Source organism: Podarcis filfolensis, assembly GCF_964270895.1.
Source record: "Podarcis filfolensis genome assembly, chromosome: 7".
Classification (NCBI taxonomy): Eukaryota; Metazoa; Chordata; class Lepidosauria; order Squamata; family Lacertidae; genus Podarcis; species Podarcis filfolensis.
The window spans coordinates 7,498,352-7,515,109 of record NC_139603.1 but is presented as its reverse complement, the minus strand read 5'-3'; the positions used below and the strand labels follow the sequence as shown (position 1 = coordinate 7,515,109).

Genomic DNA, 16,758 nt, shown 5'->3' with positions numbered 1-16,758 from the left:
GACTATCAGCCCTAGAATCACAAGATGGGCCTTTCCCCTGTGGTTAACAATATTCCCATGTGCTTCCCTGCAGCAGAGGATTATACAGTATCATGCTAGGTGCACTTGTGAACGGGGCCTTCCTTGAGTCACAGCTCCTGTGCAAGTGCTAAGTGAAATCAGTGGAGTCCTGCAAGAGCTTGTTTACATAATCAAGGATTCAGACGTGACTGTTAGGGGATAAGTTCCAATCCACAAACAAAAATTCAGGTTGTTTCCAGTGCATCTTCTTGATCTTGACCTGTTCACTGTGTCACTGTATTTTTCAGGGGGTCTGCCTCATTTGTCAAATATAACAAGGGACATACTTCAAAAAGATAAACCTACGATCTCTGATTCTGTTAACAATGATTGATTCAGTCTTCAGTTGTCCATCTCCATTTCACCCCTTGAGCGCTAGATTAACCGCATAGGCTGTTGAAGCAGAAAAGGGGATCATGTTCTAAAAAGCAAAGCAAAAACAAGCTTATCAGTGCTCTTTTGCGTGTTTCGTTGAGCGTACCCTTAGCAAGGATGCACAATTCTCAGTGAAATGAGTTATGGTATTTTTCTCCTGTGTGTGTGTGTGTGTGTGTGAGAGAGAGAGAGAGAGAGAGAGAGAGAGAATGAGAATGAGGAGGCATATTGTGTAGGGACCTATGGAGAAAGGACTTGGCTACTTATTTATATCAAATCAGAATGCAAAATGAGCCACATTCCCCGCCATGCTTCATGGCAGGTGGACCCTGTTTAGCACATCACACACCAGCAGAATTAAATGCATGCGTTTGGATAGAGTGTGAGGTTTTCCCTAGCACAGCGGGGAAGACCTTTTAGTTTGATTCAGTAGGACTGTGCTACACTATCCCATGTCCTTGTGACCAACCTCTCTCTATTTCTGTGGAGGCTTCTCTTTCATTCATGAGTCTTGCCGATACCAGGGTGGTGCACTTGTCCGCGAGATTTCTTGTGTGGAGGTTCACTTACACCAAACTGCGCTTGCTGAATCCAAACCGCAAAAACATGTTAGACTCTTCTCCGCTTAACGTGTTAAGCTTTGCAGTGACAGGAAGAATCTGAAATGCATATACTTTGAAATGAGCAGACCCTCACCCCGTCAGGTGAATTTCTGAGATGGTGTAAGGCAGACTTTCAACACAGCAATTGGAATGGTTATTGGCATTCTGTGATTATTAGCTTTGTCACTGAAAATGGACACTCACATTATCCAATATACTAATTGTGTGCTGATCCTTATGTTGCCAGAATGGCGTTGTCCACACTCCAGGGGGAGGTGTCAGCAGGTTCAGGGGAGACCCAATGTTTGTAGAAATCTGAAAATAAAACTTTAATAAAAAAAAGTAACCCTAAGGAGTGGGGGACCAAAAACATTCCAGTGGAGAGTGGGCACTCTTTTAAGTGTCTGTTTCCAGGTGAGGGGAAAGAACAGAAAACTGGGAGGGGGAAATGAAGTGTTAATTTAATTAATTTTATAATGAAAGATTTTAGAGTGTTGTTTGTGCTGTACTTTTGTACTGTTTTATTGTTGTTAGCCGCCCTGAGCCCGGCTTCGGCTGGGGAGGGCGGGATATAAATAAAATTTATTATTATTATTATTATTATTATTATTATTATTATTATTATTATTCTGGAAGAGGGCTGGCTTGCCGGTTTATAGGGACCCCAAACAGAAGCATTAAGCTATGGATTTCTCACAGGTCTCTGGTTAGCAATTGGGGTAAGCATAAAGCTGGGTTAGATGGAGGCTGCTTTAGTATATAACACTAAGCCATGGTTGTTTTAACCATGTGTTGTTCAATAAGCCACAAGTCATCTCACAGACAAATCATATCTTGTTTCTCTGAAGCTTGGTTTGTTTTTATATCTCTGTTGCTTTGGAAGAGTCTGGGGCAGACAAACTATGGTTAAGCAAAGCTGCTGAGCTCTGATGGAACACCAAGCCATGGTTAAAATAATCCATCAACAATCACGGTCCCTTCCAACTCTGCCGTTCTATGATTCTATGTATCCATGGCGTCACATTGTAGCTTGTTGCCAGAAAACAAACAATGGTTAATCTTCTGAATTAGAATGGCTAAACAGACCATGGATTGGAGTTACAGTGGTACCTCGGGTTAAGTACTTAATTTGTTTCGGAGGTCCGTTCATAACCTGAAACTGTTCTTAACCTGAAGCACCACTTTAGCTAATGGGGCCTCCTGCTGCCGCTGCGCCACCGCAGCACGATTTCTGTTCTCATCCCGAAGCAAAGTTCTTAACCCGAGGTACTATTTCTGGGTTAGCGGAGTCTGTAACCTGAAGCATCTATAACCTGAAGCGTCGGTAACCTGAGGTACCACTGTATTTGTGAACCAGGCCAGCCTGCTGATGGGATCCAGCAGTTTGTTCTTATGTAGCGTCACCCACTTTCCCACAGAAACCCCATCTCTTTTGTGCTCTGATAGCAAAAGTAGAAACTGATTGGGTTGAACTAGTCTGCAAAAGTAGTTAACAGTTTTAAAAACAATGGGGGGAAAACCTTTATTGTAAAGAGAAAGGAAAGGGATCCTCACTGCTTTGGATATAATGGGTGATACCCAGTGTTGGTTATATTCTGAGTAGACCATTGATTTGATGCCACTAGCCTTTACATGTTCCGATTTTGCTCTGGGAATAAACTAGGTGCGGATTATTTGTTTTGCGAAACATAATGTATTATACAGATTTTAGTATTGTTTTAAGTTAGAAGTATTAGCACTATTCATTTGGCATGATTACCTATATCTGGATAATATATCAAATTGAATGCAATGTGATTTAAAGAAAAAATCAAGTTAAAATAAACTTGGCAACTATATTTTTATAGGTTTCTACGATTCAAGAGCTTGTTACTGGTTACGAAGCTTCTTTGAAAACCTGTGACTTGTTCAGTCCATATGGTAGGTTTCATTATTCATGAATTGTAGCTAAATTGCAGCTTTTAATCCTTATTTTAGCTGTGTTGGTAGACCTCCAAACAGACGTAAGAATAAGTAAGCATTTTAATTTCTTGCCAAATTTTCTGACACGTATGTATCATTGCAGAAAATGGCGATCAAGAGCCACCGACAACTTTGCTTTGGGTTCGCTATTTCCTTGCACAGCACTTTGACAAACTGGGTCAGTTTTCCGTGGCCTTGGATTACATTAATTCTGCCGTTGCAAGTACGCCAACACTAATAGAGTTGTTCTATCTGAAAGCAAAAATTTATAAGGTAATATTGTCATAAATGTGTCAGAAATGGAATATGTAATCAATGTATATCCTTTTCATAGGAGCTGATAGACATTTTATGTTGAGATAGGAACAGAACCACTCTTACCAGATCAAAGGAAAACAATGCACAATGTTTTCAATGAAACACCTAAAGTAATGTTAAGTGCAAAACCAAAACATCTAGAAATCACAAGCATATCATTAAAAATGCCGAAAGAGTTTTGCTTGGGCAAAACCCAGCTTTCAGTTTGCTTTTGTAGGAGAACGACTTTCCTAGCCACTCATAATCAGAACCAAAGTGCCCCAAGAACCCTAATAGCCAGTCCGATCTTAAACTCTCAGGTACCATGTAAGCCCAAAAGAAAGCTACTACTTCTCCCTTTCTGGAACAGGTAAATTTTAGCATTTCAATTTCAGTCTCTCCCTCCCTCCCTCTCTCACTCTTCTGGCTTCCTCTTGAAGCCTAGTCCCACAGCATCGGCATTTTGAACTTGCCCTGTTGTGCCCATTCCAAGCCTGCATTATGCCCTGCTGAATCCCAAGCACCCTTCCCTCTCCTTATGCAGCAATGGCAGTTCTTTCCACCTCTGTTTCCCTCCATAGAATCAGCTAAGTTTTACCCAGAGTAAAGCTTGAAATTAATGAACATGATTTCACCAAGTCTACTCTTAGCTGAACATCACTCAGTGAATTTCTGTGTGGCCTGTACATGTATCCACTTGTCCCTGTATTTCTTATCAATCAAAGTGGCTTTTTCCACCTCTAGCTGTAATATGTGTTCCAATGCTGTCTACCTGCACCCCACCCCCAAATTATTGGTATGCTAGCCCCCAGATCTTGGATAGCATGCTGCTATCTATATGTACATGTGCATGACCAAGGCCTTAGTGTTCGCTCTTTTGTCCATGGCCTCTTGCAGCAGTCAGAAAAGGGACAAACAAAAGTAATTCATAATAAATTGTTCATATGAAATGTTTGTGACCATCGTCTTTTTGTGGAAGCAAATAGTGGGCTTGGACTATGGTTTTTGTTTTCGATGTAAAATGTGAGCAGCTCTCACTCAAAGTTAGTAAAGGTTCTGTGCTTCTTCCATACTCAGCTATTTAGTGCGAACATAATTTTGCCAGACCTATGAAGCTTGGCATAGGCACTGAAGTCTGAACATGATCCTTTGTTGTTCACTTCTTTTTTTAGTTTTCATCGGATCAATATCTTTCACACAGCGAAGCATAATAAGATCGGCTGTGATTTGTTGCATGCCAAACGTTTCGGAAAGGGGAGATGCACGTGCGCGTTACAGTTCTCAGAGCTTACACAATATGCCTGTTACTGACATTTAAAATTAAGTATAAAACTTTTCCCTTTCCCTCAATAGCATGTAGGCAACCTAAAGGAGGCTGCCAAATGGATGGATGAGGCACAGTCGTTGGATACAGCCGATAGATTCATCAACTCCAAATGTGCAAAATACATGCTGAGAGCAAATATGGTGAAGGATGCAGAAGAGATGTGTTCCAAGTTCACACGGGTAGGAGATATATTTTAAATAGAGGTTGGTTGCGTATTTGTTTTGAAAATTTCCTCTGTCAGTTTCAGATTTTTTTTAATTATTATTATTATAAGTCATTGGTAGCAGAATTGTATGATGCAGGAAAAATTCACCTAACTTCTAATTGAGCCAAGATAATAGTACTGATGAATTTCCAGGAACAGAATAGTTCTATTTCCCCCCTGTAATCTTTAAATATATTTTAGCTATTTCACTGCAGTATGAAACAGCTTCATCATGAGTAACCCTGTCACAGTAAATGAATTACTCATGAGGAGGCTGGAAGTTTTAGTGGGAGCACATTGCATGTCCATAGACTAGCCAACCAAAAGTCAACATTTTTCATTAAGATGCATAGGCTAATTTGGTGGTGAAAGAAATACAGGCATCGTTGCTACTGAAGGCTACGTTTAAATTTTGTAAATTATTAAATAGACTGCAGGCTACAATCCTGTACCCATTTACCTTGGAGTAAGCCCAGTTTAACTCAGTGGGACTGGCTATTGGAACTGCATGTGCAGGATTGCATTGTAAAAATCTTTGAAATGTCTTCCCATTCAGGCAGTTCTTCACATTGCCAAATTTTCCATTGGCATTTAACCTTTTGTAAGGTCTCCGTTCATTTTGACTGGGAAGCCCAGCCAGATGGGCAGGGAATGAATAATATAATATAATATAATATAATATAATATAATATAATATAATATAATATAATATAATATAATATAATATAATATAATATAATATAATATATAATATAATATAATATAATATAATACAGTCACATCGCCAGTACGGTGTTGAGTAGTTGCCTTGATGACCACAGAGGGAAAGGAGTTGTTCAGATTTGCTTTTCTTGGACCTCAGTCCTTTACCCTCTTACCTAGGAGTAAGCCTCATGGAAGTGAATAGGACTTACTTTTGAGTAGCTATGTATAGGATTACCCTCTTAATGTTGCACCTCGTATCTTCACCTTTAAAATTCCCCGCCTTCTTGAGTTGTCAGTCATTAATTAAACAAGACCACATTTATAGCTTTTTTCACACAGCGTTTGCTACTACATGAGGAATATTGTCTGGTCTTCTTAAGAACATCTCCCTTATCTCCGCCTCTCTTACAGTGAAAGTGCCCACATTCGTGTTTCTGTATGAATGAAATACTGCCCTTCTCACAGACTTCTCCCTTAGCTGAATAGAAAAAGTATGCATTAGGTAAAGCGTTTGGAAAAGGGAAAAGAATAGGATACTTTATAAGACTGCGGGTTGCCAATATGATGCCCTCCAGGTTTTGTTGGAGAACAACTCCTATCACCCGCTGCCTGACCATGGATTGTGGTGGTCAAGGCTATGGCAGTGGCTTCGTTCTGCAACATCTGAAAGTGCTACATGTGCTATCCCTGCACTCAATAATGGAAAAGTCCAGAAATCAGTAATTATCCAAAGAATTGTATCAGGTATTTATTGTTAAAGCATTCTTATAGGATATTATAGGGCTGTGTGTGTGTGTGTGTGTGTGTGTGTGGATGGATAGACAGATAGATAGAAATCACACATATACATATAAATTTAAACGACTATTGATCCCACACAATACTTTTTTATTTATTTCAGGAAGGAACTTCTGCCATGGAGAATCTCAATGAAATGCAGTGCATGTGGTTCCAAACAGAATGCGCTTTAGCTTTTCAGAGACTAGGGAAATATGGAGATGCCTTGAAAAAGTGCCATGAAGTGGAGAGGGTAAGTAGGTAAACAGATTGCTTTTTCCTGACTACCACTTCTCATAAGCAACATGAGCTTTGTTAACTTGCCACCTGCTTTAAAGTTGCCGAAACACTTATTTCGAAAAAGCTGTGAGCACACCTAGGAAGCGGCCTTATTTGTCCATCTAGTAAACTGCATCATAAAAAATAGTGTCCTCTTTTCTTTTTAAGCACTTTTTTGAGATAACAGATGATCAATTTGACTTCCACACCTACTGCATGAGAAAGATGACACTCCGTGCCTACGTGGACCTCTTGAGGTTGGAAGACATTCTCAGGCAACATGCCTTCTACTTCAAGGCGGCTCGCTCAGCAATTGAAATCTACCTGAAGCTATATGATAATCCGCTAGCCAATGAAAGCAAAGAACAAGAAGTAAATTCAGGTATTGAAGCAATAATTAAGATAGTGTGAGTATAAAAAGCTTTGTACAGAAGTGTTCACTGCTGAAAATGTAAAGCAGCGGTGGTGGTATATGTAAAGGAAACTTATTTTATATAGGGCTGGGGAGAATCATCTGCTGAAATGGATGTAAAAATGGCTTAATAATCAGTGCAGTATTAAGAATTTAAAACAGGGATTGCCAGCCTTTTTGTGCCCACATACACATTTGAAAACTGGGAAAACTGATTGGCATGCATACAACCGTTGAACACACCTAAATCTGTTCTCTTGGCTGCTGCAGGCACCAAGTTGATGGACCCTGATCCAGCACAGAATTTAGATGGTTGAAAATCTTCATTTTAGGGTTGTTGTTTTTTTGAAATGGTTTTTATTTGATTTTACAAATACAAATTTATAACAAAACCAAATACATATCCATACAGAGAGATTTCTCTGAATCTCAATATTTCCCCCCATCCCCTCCGTGGGGCCTATTGCCAACGTTTTCAACTGCATATTACCGTATTTTTCGCTCCATTGGACGCAGTTTTTCCCCTACAAAAATTGAGGGGAAATGTGTGTGCGTCCTATGGAATGAATGCAGGCTTGTGCCATAGCTGCGCGCAACGCCTCCGGCAGGGAGAGGCTGCACAGGGCTATGATTTCTTTAGCTCCACTCAGCCTCTGACGGCAGGGAGAGATGGCGCGGGACTAAAGAGGAAGCCAAAGCAGCCAGCGGGATCCATCCCGCTCGCTGCCTTGGCTTGTTCCATAGCCGCGCGCAACCCCTCCGGCAGGGAGAGGCTGCATGGGGCTATGGCTTCTTTAGCTCCACGCAGCCTCTCCCGGCAGGAGAGTTGAGCAGTTGAAGGAAAGGTAATGGTAGAACTTTTAGCCGTTAACTGAAATGTCCAAAACAAAACGCTTTCCTCTGGTGTTCACAGAACCACGTGTCATTTAGATCACTGCAGAAAGGAACTTTTCTCCATTGTGCAAATTGTGGTTTATTCCTACAGTCTGCTTCCTATCTTTTAACCATAGCATATCTACCTCTTATCCCAAAATTGCTACGTTTTCTTGAGAAATTTTGATGAGGGACCTTGCCAAAAAGTTTCTGAACCTGAAGCGCATAGTGCGTACTGGAGTGCTTATAGCTAGCTTTTAAGAATCCTGAAGGTTTATTTAAACAATAAATTAAGAGTTACTTCTTTTATTTGTTTATTTTGTGTTTTTGTATTGTAAAGGCATTTAATGAAGTGATATTTAAATATGACACTATATTTTTTAATAAACCCAGCATTTCGTATGGTTTGTAAATCTCCTATTACTTGTAGAAAACCTTTCGGCCAAAGAACTTAAGAAAATGCTTAGTAAGCAAAGACGAGCACAGAAGAAAGCTAAACTGGAAGAGGAGAGAAAGCATGCAGAGCGAGAGAGGCAGCAGAAGAACCAAAAGAAGAAGCGAGAGGAGGAAGAGGAAGAAACCAGTGGTCCCAAGGAAGAATTAGTTCCTGAAAAACTGGAAAGGGTAGATTTGTTTCTCCTTTTCTATATTTGTTAATCATCGCATATTCAAAACCTTCTTCACTGTGGCATATCAAACCAAAATATTTACCGGAAGGCTGGGGTTAGTTAACTCACTGGCCTGGCATGTAGACTGCACATATGATGTTCACAATCTTGGATTCACATGTGCCGAATTTGTCTCAAATGTGCCATCTCAGGCACATTCTGGGGGATGTACATGACTGATCAGATGACAGACGCATTGCACATCCTGGAACAGGGGCATCAAGATCAAAGCAAGCATTTTGCTGCTTTGCTTCTGAACTTTTAAGAGTTCTGTGAAACTTGGTTTTGCTCACATAATTCTCTTCCACTGGGCTCCTGTTCCAAACCTTTCTTGGTATCATGTTTGTTCAGCAGAGTTGCTTTTAATTCCTTCCTGTGTTTCATCTATTGAGTGTTGTTCTCAAGAGTAGGCTTTATGGTCTTCAACTTTGTCCCATCTTCCTTGCTACAGGAGAAGTGAACAGTCACATTGGGAAATCCCCTGTAACAATGGGGTTATTTAGGTAGGGCATTAAGTTCTCTGCCCAATGATGATGACAAAGCAGGGAGCCTGATAACCTGAAACTTGCTTTCAGTTTCCCTCTATAGGGTGGATCCCGGGGAGAAAATGAACAGCTGTTGGGCATTTTGTAATTCCTAAAGTACCATTATATTGTAGTTGTTGGGATGGCTCAAAGTTACATCCAAGATGCCAAGCTCCTTCTTAAGTATTTATACAACCCAACCTGTTTCGTTGACTAGCTGTCTTTTGGAAGGGCGGGTAACTATGATAAACACTATTAAATACATTGTGTGCAAAAATACATCAGTAAGATTATTGCAAGCTTGATCTTTAGAGACTTTTTTGGTATGACTTCAGTTTATAACTAACTTGAATTTCTTTTGGCAGGTTGGCAATCCATTAGAGGAAGCAATTAAGTTCCTTATACCACTGAAGAATCTTGCGGCTGATACCATAGACACACATCTTTTAGCATTTGACATTTATTTAAGGAAAGGTAAAGTATATGTAATTGTGAAAACAGGATTGTGAAATAACAGGATGATTTTGTAATAGTTACATGTGTAGATTTATCCATTATTACGTAGTTTTCAGGTTACCTGTCTGCAAAAACACTAGTCATCTCTGGGCTTGACTTACTAGGTTTTCCATTGTCTCACCTTGGTCACAACTGTCCGGCACTGCTGCTCAAATTATTCAGTTTTCTTATTGCTCTCTGCACATAATGCCTGTCCTTAAATACCTGCCCTGGCACCCTTTTCGTTCCCAGTTTCTGCGCAAGCTTCTTATCAAGACCTCCCTCTCCCCCCACCCCCTTGTCTCTCCATTTTTATATACCAACATATTCCTGTATTTTGGTTTCATTGGTCCAGCTCCACAATCCTTGGGTGTCCAAAGGTCTCCTGCGACCTCAAACAACACCATTTCTTATTTCCTGCCATTTACGCCTGAAACTTCCTCCCCATCGACCGTCTCCCCTACTTCATTAAAACCCTCCTCCTCACCTTTTCTGTGATGCTTTTGCTACACGGTCATCATTCTCATAACCTTCTATGACTTAAATAACTTCACATTCAGCCCGTCTACCCCTGCCTCCATTCACCTGCCCCTTCTCTGTTGTCTGCCTCAGGCCTGTTTCTTGGTTGTAAGCCCCTGTAATGGGCTGGCTGGGCGCAGAGGTGGGAGGCATCAACTGGGGGACCCCCAAGGGAATCTCCAGAGGAAGAAGGCTCAGAGCCAGGGGACTGGTGATGGAATGGCAATGAGAGGTCAGAGGGAGAAGGAGGAGCAGATTTGGGAGGAGGTGGTGTCAGAAGAAGTAGTAGTAACGGGGTTTAGTGAGCAGGAAGAAGCTGTGGTAGAGAACAGTTCAGACTCCGAGGCCGAAGCAGAGGCTGGAGAAGATGGTCAAGAGGCAGAGGGGAAACAGGCTCCTGAAGAAGCCAGGGAGTCTCCCCGTCCCGCTGCAACCACTTCTCTCCGCCTGGTCATCTAGAACACGCAGAGAAATGAAGAGCAGAACAGAGATTGGCTGTGCGCAGACACAGTCTATGACTGCTTGGGAAAGACCCTGGAGAGAAGGAGCATTGGAGAGCAGTGGGACCTTCAGTCTTTGCAGCTGCCTCATTCGGGCAAGATCTCCTGGGAAGAGTTGCCCGGACCACTAGGCCTGCGCTTTTGGGGCTTCTCTGAATAAAGAGTTAACTTCTCTGACACTGTATTTTTTTTATTGCTGACCCACGTTTGACTTCAGCTCCTGGCAGCCCCATAGGGCAGGGACCTGGCCTTGCCTTGTTCATAAGCTGTCAGGTGCATATATAAATAATAGGGGTCTCCTTTATTTTGCATGTGACACATGAGTGAGAGTGTGTGTGCAGAATGGTTGTAACACAGCAAAACAAACAGATTATTCAAATGTAAATAACATTATAAAAACTAGTTCTTTATTCTTGTATTTATGCAGGAAAGTTTCTCTTAATGTTGCAGTCGGTTAAAAGAGCTTTTGCTATTGACAGTAATAACCCGTGGCTACATGAATGTTTAATTAAATTCTCCAAATGTGGTAAGTATAAGATAAATCTGCTGTTTGCATGCTATAAAACAGTGCTTGGAACACTGAGGTACAGTCTTGTCAGATGGTAACAACTATGTGCTTTGTTGTTGTTTTTCTTTTTTAGTGTCTGATCATAGTAATTTGCCAGAAATTGTGAACAAAGTCCTAACCCAAGAAATGCAGAAGATTTTTATTAGTAAAGATTTGGAAAGTTTCAATGAAGAATTTCTCAGACGCAATTCTACCTCCATACGGCATCTGCTATCAGGTTGGTTTATTTGTGTTTTAAAGGATGACATTATGCCAAGCCTGTGTTTTATTGTAGGACTTGAAGCAGGTTCAGGAGAAGAGCCCTGCTCCACAGACCAAAGGTCCATCTAGCCCAAGACTCTGCCCCTGACAACCATAAACCTCTAGGAGGCTCCTAAGAAAGATTGAAGGCAGCCTGAAGTTGGTCAGTCACCATGAATTCAAGTTCTTTAAGGTCCTCTGTCTTCTAAAGCTGGTGACAATCGTTCAGATAAAACAAGATGCTCTGGCTCATTACAGACTTCCTGGTTTATTCACTCCATACCCTCCAAGTGTCCCTATATTCCAGGGACAGTGCCGAAATTACGAAAGCCATTCCGGGTTTTTTATTTGATCCCGGGATGTCCCTGTTCTCTGCTTATGCTGCCGCCGCCAAGGTTAGGGGAGGAGGAGGAGGTTCTTGGCCTGAGCTGTGACGCTGCAAGGGAGCATCCCATTGCCTCTCTCTGGTCGCTGGTGCTAGCCTCCTCCCCTGGGCTGCTCAAAGTGGCTGCTGGAGAGCAGGCAAGGAGGAGGGGCTGCGGAGGCCCACCCAACTTTGTGTGACGCACCGGCTCTGAGGGCAGGGCCGCCCTGGGCAGGAAGAAAGGGGAAGCGGAACAGAGTGCAAGGAGTCTTGATTTTTCTTTTTTAAGCTGAAATGATGTTTATTTAAATCTGAGCCCATGGAGAAGTCCTTATGCTACCAGCACACAAGCTCCACCAACTTCTTTTATTTTTTCTTCTGCTTTTCTGCTGAAGAACTTTGCTTTTGCAACTACAGGCTGTTTGGGCAGTTTCCCCTTGCCCAGGACTGTATAATAACCTGAGCGCACAACATCAATTACAGGTGATAATCTGGCTGGATTTTTGGCATACTTGAGCCTTGTCTGCTCACTAACAAGCGCCCACAGTTTTTCCAGGTTGACTGTGGGACAGAAGTGCTGGTTTTTCTTCAAGTGGTAATCCTTTCCAAAATAACCAGGGTGGTATCTATCAAAGTTAATTCTTGTGGTGGTGCAGACCTCCAGCATTACCACGTCCTCCAGGATGCTTTCTGTGCTTACCAATACGACCATGGCCGTGGCTGACGTGACCTCACAGTTTCCTGGTCTTCCTCAGCCTTGAAGGCATCTTGGTGGCTCCAAGGAGATAAAGGAAAAGAGTGCTCCTCTCGTGAGATTTCACGGAAAGGAAGGAGTCTTGTTTTTTTAAAACAATGCTTTGTGTGTCCGTGTCTAATCTTGCCCCTTTCTAAAATTTATGTATTGGTTTGTGTTTTTCTTTCTGCAAATCTACCAAAGAATAAAATAAAATTGGGATTAAGGGGTTTTCGCAGGACGGTGGAGGGGGTATCTCTCGTCTGCTGTTGCTCCACAGCCATTAGTATTCAGAGGCGGAGTACCTCTGAACATGGAGGTCCCATGTAATCAGTATGACTCATAGCTATGGTACATTTCTTCTCCATGAATTGGAGAATTTGGCAAACACTCCAGCTGGTGGCAATGAACTCCATAACTTGGGTGAAGCAGCCCTTCCACCGTCCGGAATGTGCTGCTGGTCAGTTTCATTAGATGATTCCTAGCATTATCACTTCCGCGTTCAGAAGGAAGGAAAGTCTAAACCAGGCATGGCCAAACTTGGCTCTCCAGATGTTTTGGGACTACAACTCCCATCATCCCTAGCTAATAGGACCAGTGGTCAGGGATGATGGGAATTGTAGTCCAGAAACATCTGGAGGGCCAGGTTTGGCCATGCCTGGCGTAAATGAAGACTGTGAGAATTTGAAAAAATATTGCTAATTGTTGTCTTCATCATTTTGCAGTTTTATATATGTGTTTAGTCTACCACCAGACTTTATGGGCTGAGGATTTCCATCTCTGTCGTCCCCATTGTCTTCTATTATTAGAATGTCTTCCTCCATTACTTCATCAGGTCTTTCCCATGGGATTTTCTTACTCTATTATCTTTTTCTTTTGTGTGGTGTCTATTCTTAGTGGCTTCCGAACCGTAACTCACAATTTCAGGTCGTTATCATGGATCTTGCTACATTTGCTGCCCTTTAAAAGTCATGTTTATTGTTAAATACACAGCCAAATTACAAAGCTTAATTACTTTAATGAGGTAACTGTGGATAATTGAACTTAATTTTCTTTTGTCTTCATTAATTGCTTTAGTACCTGTGACAAATAAAAAATATATTCAGATTTTGTGTCATGGTTTGCCTTTAATTTAGACTTATTGGAGTTCAACGTGTAATGGTTGCAGTGAGAATTTGAAGTCAAATACCCGGTTCTGAGTGAAGTAAGGTTTTTTCCCCTCCCAGAACCTCAGAATAACTGAGGTCATATTTTGCTGGCTTCTCTCTGGCCCTACTGCAGCTTAGGCTGGACCTATTGATATAAAATGGGGTGACCTTTGATGACAGTGCAGTGGTACCTCGGGTTACATACGCTTCAGGTTACATACGCTTCAGCTTACAGACTCCGCTAACCCAGAAATAGCGTTTCAGGTTAAGAACTTTTCTTCAGGATGAGAACAGAAATTGTGCTCTGGCGGCGCGGCGGCAGCAGGAGGCCCCATTAGCTAAAGTGGTGCTTCAGGTTAAGAACAGTTTCAGGTTAAGTACGGACCTCCAGAACGAATTAAGTACTTAACCTGAGGTACCACTGTATGGGTGAATTTACTTTCTTGAGCTTCTTTGAATCCAGTATGGTGGACTTTGCTTTGTTGTAACCTGCTGATTTGACAGTCCTTGTTGCCTTACTATGATTTCAAGTTTGTTTTTTGTTTTTTTACAATGTGCACAATGCATGTTTAGCGTTAGTGAAAACTGAAGCAAAACATATCATTAAGTTCTCCCTTTGAATGGTTTCCCTGTTCATAAATCTATGCCACTTCTTTTTCAGGTGCCAAGATGATGTATTTCCTGGACAACTCAAGACAAGAGAAAGCTATTGGCATTGCGACTAAACTAGATGAAACGATGACAGACAAAAATGTGAAGGTAATTCATTATTACGATTGTGAAACTGAAGTTTCTAGATAGTATGCTGTTGTGAATAGTGCATGAGGTGACATGTACATGAGCAGGTGTGGGGAACCTTTAGCCCATGGGTAGGCAAACTATGGCCTAGGGGCCGGATCCAGCCCAATCGCCTTCTCAATCCGGCCCGCGGACGGTCCGGGAATCAGCGTGTTTTTACATGAGTAGAATGTGTCCTTTTATTTAAAATGCATCTCTGAGTTATTTGTGGGGCCTGCCTGGTGTTTTTAAAGGAGTAGAACGTGTGCTTTTATTTAAAATGCATCTCTGGGTTATTTGTGGGGCATAGGAATTCGTTCATTTCCCCCAAAAAAATTTAGTCCGGCCCCCCACAAGGTCTGAGGGACAGTGGACTGCTAAAAAACTTTGCTGACCACTGCTTTAGCCCTTCTTATGTTGTACTACAACTCCCATCACCCCTGATCATTGGCCATGCTTGCTAGTGTTTATGGGAGTTGTAGTTCAGCTGAAGCTTCCCCATTCCTGTATTAGAGGATAAACAGGAAGGTAAACGGCGTTTCCGTGCGCTCTGGTTTCCGTCACGGTGTCCCGTTGCACCAGAAGTGGTTTAGTCCTGCTGGCCACGTTACCTGGAAAGCTGTCTGTGGACAAACGCCGGCTCCTTCAGCCTGAAAGCGAGATGAGCGCTGCAACCCCATAGTCTCCTTTGACTGGACTTAACTGTCCAGGGATCCTTTACCTTACCTATTAGAGGATAACACATGGAAGAAAACAGTATTTTGACTTCCAGTGTAAAATAAAAAAGATCGCAGCAGCAGCCCTACACTTGAGAGAGGAGCTAATAGGGAGGGGTGTCTCTGTTGGGATTATTTTGTGGAAGACACCCCAACTTAAAAATAATCCTTTTTTCTATCTTCAGACTTTAACAACAGTTTTGGAATCCTTACTTGATGGCAGCTTTGGAGTCTGCCCCACCCAGAGTGATGAGTATCGGCTGGCCTGCCACAAACTCTTTCCTTTAGCATCTGCATTTGTCTCTCCCACGAAGGAAGATGAGGATAGCTTTGCATCGATCAATCATACAGCCATTCATCACAATGTGCTGTCCAATGAAATTTAAAGCCGAGCAATGAATGGGATTGTGCTCTCTTCCAGACTGGTTTCTACTTCCGAACACATTGGAAAAATTCAAGCAGGCAGTTGAATGAAAATGTCCTGTGCTATGAGCTCATTTCTCTCGACAGGAGCTGCTGATATTTATGTAGACATCTATCTCTGCATAATACTGGTTATGTTTATATTTGTACAGTTATGGATCTTTTTATCCAAAATCATGGACACAAGAGATTGACCATTCACATGAATGCTGTTACATACTCAAATAATTACAGCCACTTCTTATAAAACCTATTGGATTAGCAAACTTGGCAAGTTAAAAGGGTTATCATACTTGTCCATTGTTTTCAGCTTTTTTATTTGTTTCTTTCAAAGCACAAATCCTAATTATGGGTGAGGGCAATTTTCTGTTTATTTAAAGCATTTTATGGAAACTGTGCTTAATTCGGAGAGCTTATTTGTGTTTTTAAATTGGTATGCTTTTTTTAAAAAAAGCTATAACCTTTTTCTCGTAACTATTAGTTTGAACTGTTTATTAAATATTTTTGAACTATTGAATACCCGCTATTACTGTTTAGATACTTGTTTCTTCACCACTTACAAATTTTGAAATATTATTCCACTTTTTTGGGGGGGTGAGGGTACGACAACATAGAATGTGGCCAATCCCAGATAATATGTTATGTTTAAATATGATGTTGAACTGTGTTAAAACTCACAAGAAGTGAACTTCAGTTTTTGCTGAAGTATTGATTTAAGTGCTATAAAGCAATTAGTGGTTAATATTTACTTTAACAAATTTAAATGAGCACAATTAGTTTGTCTACAAATCACAGTTAATATTTTTCTTTGTATTTTGGTGCATTAATCCAAATGGATTATGTCTACAACATATCAAAGTTCTAAGTCAACCATCTTAAATGTTTTACTTCATGGCATCAATGGCTATTCATGACAACTTTCTATAAACTGCTGTCCAAACTTAAAATACACCCTGGCTTGTACAGAAAATCCATTTTCTGAAAAATAATCGAACCAGTTTATTTTCCTTTTTATGGTTAATGTAAATATTTAAGTAATATTACTTAGGCCCTATGCAAAATCCAAGAAGGGAAGTTTTATCAAGACAGACAGTTACCTTGAAGACAGTCTCTTCTGACATCTGTTTAGAATCAATAGTTGAATGAAAAATTCACTGTAAAATAATGCCAACTGATGTAATGCTGTAATAAATTATTTTGTACACATTG

General features: G+C 41.2%; 1 protein-coding gene and 1 pseudogene across 2 annotated transcripts in view; one reads left to right on the top strand and one right to left on the bottom strand.

Annotated features, from left to right (window-relative positions):
* NAA16 (N-alpha-acetyltransferase 16, NatA auxiliary subunit) overlaps positions 1-16,758 on the top strand; it is a 36,948-nt gene extending 20,190 nt beyond the window's left edge. The window contains exons 10-20 of the mRNA XM_083624642.1: positions 2,885-2,957; positions 3,103-3,272; positions 4,650-4,802; positions 6,435-6,563; positions 6,758-6,971; positions 8,305-8,498; positions 9,432-9,540; positions 11,008-11,106; positions 11,222-11,365; positions 14,295-14,392; positions 15,312-16,758. Of these exons, the coding sequence (XP_083480768.1) occupies positions 2,885-2,957; positions 3,103-3,272; positions 4,650-4,802; positions 6,435-6,563; positions 6,758-6,971; positions 8,305-8,498; positions 9,432-9,540; positions 11,008-11,106; positions 11,222-11,365; positions 14,295-14,392; positions 15,312-15,512 (1,584 nt within the window). The 3' untranslated portion in view covers positions 15,513-16,758. The remainder of the gene's footprint in view (positions 1-2,884; positions 2,958-3,102; positions 3,273-4,649; positions 4,803-6,434; positions 6,564-6,757; positions 6,972-8,304; positions 8,499-9,431; positions 9,541-11,007; positions 11,107-11,221; positions 11,366-14,294; positions 14,393-15,311) is intronic.
* Positions 12,027-13,067, bottom strand: LOC310767605 (large ribosomal subunit protein uL15-like; annotated as a pseudogene). Its single transcript has one exon. The product of its transcript is annotated as a large ribosomal subunit protein uL15-like (transcript).